The sequence below is a fragment of the Ictidomys tridecemlineatus genome, chromosome 1 (genome assembly GCF_052094955.1).
Source record: "Ictidomys tridecemlineatus isolate mIctTri1 chromosome 1, mIctTri1.hap1, whole genome shotgun sequence".
Taxonomy (NCBI): Eukaryota; Metazoa; Chordata; class Mammalia; order Rodentia; family Sciuridae; genus Ictidomys; species Ictidomys tridecemlineatus.
Window position 1 is genome coordinate 209,496,212 of NC_135477.1, and position 8,878 is coordinate 209,505,089.

At 39.2% G+C, this 8,878-nt stretch overlaps 1 protein-coding gene across 2 annotated transcripts in view; it reads right to left on the minus strand.

The window, feature by feature from the left end:
- Slc30a5 (solute carrier family 30 member 5) overlaps positions 1-8,471 on the minus strand; it is a 35,179-nt gene extending 26,708 nt beyond the window's left edge. For both annotated transcript variants that reach the window (XR_005727910.2, XM_005319541.5), the window contains exons 1-3: positions 8,334-8,471; positions 2,687-2,809; positions 1,618-1,684 (exon numbers count right to left, since the gene is read on the minus strand). Coding sequence is in view for 1 of the 2 variants with exons in the window: in XM_005319541.5 (XP_005319598.2) it covers positions 1,618-1,684; positions 2,687-2,809; positions 8,334-8,419 (276 nt within the window). In the remaining variant the exon portion in view is untranslated. The remainder of the gene's footprint in view (positions 1-1,617; positions 1,685-2,686; positions 2,810-8,333) is intronic.
- Between the last annotated feature and the right edge of the window lie 407 nt (positions 8,472-8,878).

Consider the following 8,878-nt stretch of genomic DNA (forward strand, 5'->3'; position numbering starts at 1 on the left):
AAAAAAAAATGAAAAATTTCAGTCACATATTTCACTAACTTCATTTTAAATAAATATAAAAGACAAATGATAAAAAGGGTAACAAAGAAAAAAATAAACATTTTAAAAACTAAATAACTACATATTTTAAAATTAAAATTAGAAAATGTTTATATCCCTTGATTAACTCTAGGTTTGCAAGACAGAATTGTTTCCATTACCTGTGTTGTTGTATCTTGAAATCTTTTTCTTACAGTTTTTCTGTTTTCTTAGTTTCTCACTAGGAATACTGAATGATTTAGTCTTTAAATTCTTTTCCATCAGGAGTTTTTAGTGCTCCAATTATTCAAAAACAGGGAAAGACTAAAAAGTTTCTTCTCAGCAAAACAAACAATCTATGAGGTGAAGAGAGAGCCTACATCTTGGGAGCAAATCTTTACCCTCATGCATCAGATAGAGCACTAATTTCAAGGGTATATAAAGAACTCAAAAAGCACCAAAAAACCCAAATAACCCAATCAATAAATGGGCCAAGGACCTGAAGAGACACTTCTCTGAAGATGATATACAATCAATAAACAAATAGATGAAAAAATGTTCATTATTGCTATCAATACAGAAATGCAAATCAAAACTACTCTAAGATTTCATCTCACTCCAGTTAGAATGGCAGCTATTATGAAGACAACAATAAGTGTTGTTGAGGATGTGGGGGAAAAAGGTACACTCATACACTGCTGGTGGGACTGCAAACTGGTGCGGCCAATATGGAAAGCAGTATGGAGATTTCTTGGAAAATTGGGAAAGGAACCACCATCTGATCCAGCTATCCCTCTCAGTCTATAACCAAAGGACTTAAAAACAGCATACTACAGGGACACAGCCACATCAATGTTTTATAGCAGCACAATTTACAATAGGCAAACTGTGGAACCAAGCTAGATGCCCTCCAATAGATGAATGGATAAAAAAGAATATTACTCAGCAATAAAAGAGAATAAAATCATGGCATTTGCAGATAAATGGATGGAGTTAGAGAAAGTAATGCTAAGTGAAGTTAGCCAATCCCAAAAATGAAATGTCGATTTTTTCTCTGATGTAAGGAGGCTGATTCATAGTTAGGTAGGGTTGGGGAGCATGGGAAGAATACACGCACTCTAGATAGGGAAGAGTGGTGGAAGGGGAAGGGAGGAGGAATGGGGTTAGAAATGATGGTGGAATGCGATGGACATTATTATCCAAAGTTCATGTGTGAAGACAGGAATTGGTATGAATACACTTTGTATACAACCAGAAATATGAAAAATTGTGCTCTATATGTGTAATAAGAATTATATGCATTCTGCTGTCAAATATAAATGAAGAAAGTTAATTAAAAGAAACAGAGAAAGAAATGTAAAAGGGTGTTTAAAATATTAATGCTATTTTAAAAAATGTTCTTGGTCTCTAAAATCAAATACTTAAATTTGTCATTCTAATAAAAATCATGGAATAGGTTTCTAATTTGTGATATAAACCAAATATGTCAAATATGTCAAGAGCAGATTATTTGTAGAAATTTTCTGTTGTGCGTTTAAATTATTAAGTATCCCTGATCAAAAAATGAGCAAGGAATAAATGATTCTGCAGAAACCTTACCTGGTTTTTGGTAACTGTTTTCCCAGAAGAAAATGGCTTTTGAGACAAAACCATAAAAAACGCAGTCCTGTAAATATTGAGACAGTAACATACTAATCAATATTAAATACAAGATGTGGTTTTAAGTAAGGACACTTATTTTAAACAAATGTACCAGAACTTGAAAGGCATGCTATCCTCTGAAGAACTGTACTGGAAAACAGTACATATTTTAACAATGTTTCCATGGCAACATTTTAGGGAATTCTTCTTTTGTAATTGTCTTTGGAACCAGTCAGTTCACAAGCCACACAAGAGGAGTCTCAATATTTTTTAATACCTTGGCATACTAAAGAAAATAATTCTTATTTTCTCTAGAGCTCAGAAATAACAAATCTTAAAACAATGTGACAGAAATGAAGAAAGTACTAATTATATGTTCCCACTTTTGCCAAAACGCTATATAAAAACATGCCATGTAAGGTAGTAGCACATTCCTATAATCATGGCTACTTGGGAGGTTGTTGCAGGAAGATTTTAATTTCAAGACAACCTGGATAACTTAAAGAGTCTCCATTTCACAATATAACATAAAAGGAACTGGGGATGTAGCCCAGTGGAAGAGTGCTTGTCTAGCATGTGCAAAGCCCTGGGGGGTTCAATTTCCTGTTTCCCCCAGTTGCATACAACTGGTGCTTAAAATTTCCTAGTAAAGAATCTCTTTCCCAGATTACCAAAATTATACTCTCAAGGGTTTAATATATTTTTAGTAATAGAAGGCAGCAGAAAGTAGTCACTATCAATTTCAAGATCTAAAAATCTCTATTTAGGAAGAATGAATTACTATATGTAGAAGAGGACACAGTACACTACGAAATGATTATATAGGAAATGCAGTTCAGCGTGTTTGGGTTTTTTTTTTTAACTTCTTTTCTTCAGATTAGGTCTTACTATGTTGCCAGGTTGACTTTGAACTCCGGGGCTCAAGGGATTCTCCTGCCTCAACTTCTCAAATGCTGGGACTATAGGTATATGGCACTATGTCCATCTGCTAGCATGGTTTAACTTAGAAAATAAGGAACATACTCACCCAAGTTTTAATATGAAAATGAACTGAACAATGTGAACAGCTTTCAGGAGATCATATGATTCAAAAAGTCCCACAGCTTTCAAAACTTTAGTGAAACATAGTAACACAATATATTTTGTTAATCTGGAAAATAAAAACAAACAACTTTCAGTATAATTGAAATCACAAGGAACTCAGTAATTTTCTTCTTATACAAGTATCAGACATTACAGAATACAAAGATATACACATAAACAAATATGAAACAATACAAAAAAGCCAAACAGAAAACAAACCCAAACAACTCATTATCCACATGGTAACTATTGTTAACATTCTGGTGTATGTTATACTCCTGGTTTCTTTTCAATGTATATGAATGATAATATATATAGATGCAGTCTATTTTTTGAAAAAGCAACAACTAAAAATAAAGATGTTCTTGATCAACCAGTTGCCACTGACTATACTCCTAGTCCTTTTTATTTTTTTATTTTGAGACAAGGTCTCACTAAATTGCTAAGGCTGCCCTCAAATTTGCGATCCTCCATTGTAGCTTCCTGCACTGCTGGGATTACAAGCAAGTGCTACCATGTCTGGCTATAATATGCTTTTTTTTTGTTTGTTTGGCATTGGGGATGGAACCCAGGGCCTTAACCAACGAGCCACATCCCCACATTCCTACCCCTTTTTATGTTTTGACAAAGGCTCTGGCTAAGTTGCTGGGGGCCTTTGTTAGTTGCCGAAGCTGGCTTTGACCTTGCAATCATCCTTCCTGAACCTCCCAGGTAGCTGGGATTACAGGTGTGTGCCACCGCACCCAGCCTGTAATGTCTTCATATTATGTATATACACACACACATATTAGTTGTAGATTTACAAATAACTTTATTTACTTATATTTTATGTGATGCTGAGGATCAAACCCAGTGCCTCACATTGTGCCTACATTGAGCCACAACCCCAGTCCCTATACTATGTCTTTTTAAAAAAATTTTTAAATTTTTTTATTTGTAGATGGACACAATATATTTATTTTATTTTTATGTGGTGCTGAGGATGGAACCCAGAGCCTCATGTGTGCCAGGTGAGTGCTCCATCACTGAGCCCCAGCCCCAGCCCTGTATTATATCTTTCAATTTACCAATTACTCCAAACAATTAAGGAAAACAAAAATAGGGACTAAATTCTATCTGTGATGAAACCAGAAGACACTAACTTGCTAAGTGATTACAGTAAGGATTGAAAATCCAAGTGCCCTGATCCAGAGATTTCTGAAAAGCTCCAGGAACCATATGCATCTGAGAAAGGGTGTGGGAAGCTATACCAAAGGGAGGATCCTTAGAGAAGTCTTCTAAGTAACTAGATCCCCATGTTCTTGCCCTTCACAGACAGGCAACATCCCTTCTCAATTACCACAAGAGTCATAAGTTTTAGCCTCTGGTTAGGTCTGAACATGAAGCAAAGAGAAAAGGAAGGATGAGGCATTGGACTAGAAATGTGGAGATTAAAAAGAAGTTTCTCTTCTTAGCCCTGCTTACCTTCTTTCCTTTAATTTCAACATCCCAACAGCCAGGCTTCAACCCCCCCAGCAGAACCCTTCTACAAAGCCTACGAAAATCTCTAGCAGTTATCTAGGTCTGAAAGTAAATGTATGTTAGGGGAAAAAGGTTAGGACATTAACATTTAAATAAGAGGTAAAAAAAACACCTTCGAGATTGTCTAGCCCACCTCCTCTCAGGTTGTAGATGGGAAAGAAGTGCAGAGAGCTAGGCAGGGTTAATCCCAGGACTTCTTAGCTTGCTCTTTTTAATATATTGCCCAAAAGGCCAAAGTTCATCCAAAAGGCTTTTGAGGGTTCTTATCTTCTTAACTATTCACGATTATACATAAATCCTCCATAGGGTTATTCAGTCATTCTTCACATAGTTCCTGGTTCACTTACTGACAGGGTGTTTTCAGGTATAGCCATCCCTCTTCCACATAAAGGGGCAAGATGTACCTGGAACTATTAATCTCATTATTCCTGCTTTAATAGGAGGATTTTTATTTAAAATTTATCTAAACAATTTTAATCCCAAACTGCTGCATCCATTTTATAACAAGTCTGAATATGAAAGCCAATACACTAAGAATTAATGGCAGAGAGGAAAAACAAAAAGAATTTGCCTCCCAGATGGAGGTCTCTGAACAAATTACCAGCAACCTCTGGTTTCTTTGTTGTGAGAAGATAAAATCCCTATTTGTTTCAGCCTCTGTTATTTTTGTTTCTTACAACTAAACACATTTCTAGGTAATAGCTGGGACACTAAATGCATAGTAGAGACCCTACACTCAAGGAGCTTGAGTTCTACTGGGAAAGACTGGCAAATAGACAAATCTATGTGATCCACTTAACAGAGTCTGGAAAGAACACACATGGAAACAACTAACTAGGGAAGGGAAGGGTATCTCCACAGAGTTGAGATATATAGTCTGTAATGAAGACAGTGTAGGAAATGCCAAGCATGGAATAGGAATAATATTTCAAAATACAAGACAGCAGCATAGGTGTATAGTACTGGGAAGGAACCCTTGAAGACAGTACTATATTTACTCAGTTCATGAGATGATGCTCATAATAACTCTTAAGTCATTAAGGAAAACGTAAATTTTGTATCTCTGCCTGTATGCCCCTACATATGTAATTTCTTTTTGTAGTGCTGGGGATCAAACCCAGGGCCTCAGACAGGCAAGTGTTCTACCACTGAGCTATATTTATAATGTACTTGGGAAGGTGATTAATATTTCTAAATAATTTCTGACTAAAGTATTAACAAAACTTGAAAAACAGGGGACTTGGATGACAAGATTTAGTCATATGGAGCATTAACCTATGTAAAATACTTCTTGATAATATTATTACTCTTATGGTCTTTCTGACACCAATTTTCTTTACTCCTTTTATGTTCTGGTACTGAGGATTGAACTTAAACTTGGGTACTTGACTACTGAGCCATATCCCAGCCCTATTTTGTATTTTTTTTAAAAATAGGGCCTCACAGAGTTGCTTAGCACCTTGCTTTTGCTGAGGCTGGCTTTAAACTTGCAGTCCTCCTGGCTCAGCCTCCTGAGCTGCTGGGATTACAGGAGTGCACAACCATGCCTGGTTTCTTTACTATCTTTTTAAAATTAAGCGCACACACACACACACACACACACACACACACACACACACACAGAGCCTGGCATGGTGGTGCATACCTGCAATCCCAGTGACTTGGGAGGCTGGGGTAGGAGGACTACAAGTCTGAGGCCAGCCTCAGCAACTCAGTAAGACTCTATCTCAAAATTAAAAATAAAATGGGCTGGGGATGTGACTCAGTGATTAAACGCTCCTGGGTTCAATCCCTAGTTCTGCAAGGAAAAAAAAAAAAAGAGAAAGGAAACTTTATTTAAAATAGTCCAAGGGGCTGGGGTTGTTATTCAGTGGTTCAGTGCTTGCCTGGCACATGTGAGGCACTGGTTTGATCCTTAGCACCACATAAAAATAAATAAATAAAATAAAGATATTTAAAATAGTGTGAATTTAGGCATAATATATTTGATTAAATAATTTATCAATTAGTTGTTGCTTTTTTGAGATACTGGGGATTAAACCCATGTTAAGCAAGTTCCCTGCCACTGAGCTATATCCCCAGGTCTTTATTTTGAGACCGGGTCTTATTAAATTGCTTCGGCTGGCCTCAAACTTTTGATCCTCCGGCCTCAGCGTCCTGAATAACTGGGATTACTACAGGCATGTGCCACCATAGTCAGTTTTTGTTGGAGATTACAACCAGTTTTGGTTTTTAGCCTCTATAAAGAAAAACTTTTGTAACCTGGAATCCAAATTCAGCCAGTCCAGAATTGACTTTGGTTCTGCAATGATAACTGTGCTGAACAAACAGATGGCAAAGAATTGTTTACCACATTTACCTACCTAAGACAATAAGTTCTTGAGTAAAAAAGCATTTAAACAACTCATTTAAAAATAATTTCAAATTAACACAGAATAGTATGCCCTTTTCTAGACAATTTAATTGTAAATATATTGTCTCATTTGTTTTGTTGTGCTCTCAAACAGATTTTTTTCCCCCTGGATTATTTGAGAGTGAGTAAAATACATCAATGTTTTTTTACTCCTAAATAAGAACATGGAGGGCCTGGGGTTGAGGCTCGGCGGTAAAGCACTTGCCTAGCACGTGCTTTGATCCTCAGCACCACGTAAAAATAAATAAAATAAAGGTATTGTGTCCAACTACAACTAAAAAAAAAAAAAAAAGAACATGAAGCTGGGTACGGTGGCACACACCTGTAATCCCAGTGACTCGAAGGCTAAGGCAGGAAGGATTTTGAGTTCAAACTCAGCCTCAGCAACTTAGTGAGGCCCTAAGCAACTCAGGAGACCCTGTCTCTAAATAAATATACAAAAAAGGGCCAAGGATGTCGCTGGGTGGTTAAATACCCATGGGTTCAATTCCTGATAACAAACAAACCAGAAAAACCCCACAATACACATGGGCATTCTGCTATAAAACCACCACGGTTATCAACGGGAAACTTAACAATGATATGATATAATACTTTAATCTGTAGTCCATAGTCCAATTTTGTCAAAAGACATGTCTTTTACAACATTTTCCCTTGGCAACTACCAAATCTAGACTACAACTCCCCTATATTGCATTTAGTTGTCATGGGCCAAAAATTAATATCTGATATGCTGTTATTTACAAAATGAATTGCTCAAAATAGATTAGAAAATTTATGCTACAAAAATGCAGTTGGTTGAAGTTCTGCTCCAGCATATGTGATGTTTTGATTTTCACATGCAAAAACTACATCAGTAAGGCTGTTACTGCTGTTCTAAGGAATTTGTCAAAATAATTTTTAAATCTCAAAATTGTGAAGAACCACTAAAACTTAACCTCATTAGAAACGAAGGCAATAAGTACCAGTTCTAATCAAATTGCTGGGCCTTATTTTATGCATCCTATAACACTACCTCAGAATTTAGGGCAGGTCAGGAAAGACACTGGACAGTGTCACTGTGCTACCTGGTCTCTGGCATTTAGATGTTGGTGGGAGGACCTCTATAATTTTTTTTTTTTGACAGCGAGCATACATTTCTCATTTAAATAATAACAGAAACCAAAAAAAAAAAAAAAGGAAAAGAAAACTCAACGACGGGGCTTAATTCTTGATGTGCTGGGTTAACCTGCACACCCAAGTTAATCTGCTTGTACTTTGATTTTTTCAGAGATGACAGTGACACCTTCCCCCAATTTACGCAGGGAGACGTCGTTAAGGTTAAGTTGTCACCAAGCTACTGCTCCAGGGAGAAACAGCCATGAGAAATGTTTCTCTGATTAGAAACTGGTTCTAAGGCTGACGGTCTGCCCTGAAACCCAGGGAATCTAGCAAAAGCTTCCTGGATCTCAGAGCGTCCATTCTGCAGTGGGCGCCACAGACGCCAATGAACCTAGAGGCAGGCAGCAGGCTGGGAAGCAGCGGGAGAGGACCTAAAGCTCGGCAGCGCGTACGGAGTCCAAGGGAGGCCGGAGAGAAGGTGTGTTCGAACCGCCGGGCTAGCAGCTGCCGTCCCGGGCCGCAGTGCGCGAGCGGCGAGTCGGGATCAGTCCCTTACCGAGAGCTGGGCACGTCCACCCGCCCGAGGCTGCTGCCGCCGCCGCCGGGGCCGGTCAGCGCGTCCCCGCTGTATTTCTCCTCCATCCCGGGCTCAGGAGCCGCCGCCGCTACCCCTGCCGCGGGGTCTCCTCATGTCTTTTCGCTGCCGCGGAACAGCGGGCGCAGGCGCGTCACTCCCCCATGGCAGCAGCCCCGTCAGGTTCCTGCAGGCCAGACCGCCACCGCTGTTCCCAGCTCCGGTTTACAAGCGCACGCGAGTTGGGACTAGGCCGCGAGAAGTTTCGATTCGCCGGTTCCCGGGAGGCCGCACCGGCAGGGACGTTGCCAGGCCACGTCATCGGGCCCAGCATCCCTCACTCCCGGGGGAGTGCCCAACCCTGCGCCTGCGCACAAGGAAACACTCGCCTTCCCGTCTCCTTCTGTTGGCTCCTCCCACCGTGGGGATGGCGGCTCGAATCCCCGCCCCAAATCAGTCTTTTCCTTTGAAGAAGATGAGGCACTTACGTGCCCTTGCAGCGCCACCTATGGGCCGTCTGGGTTATA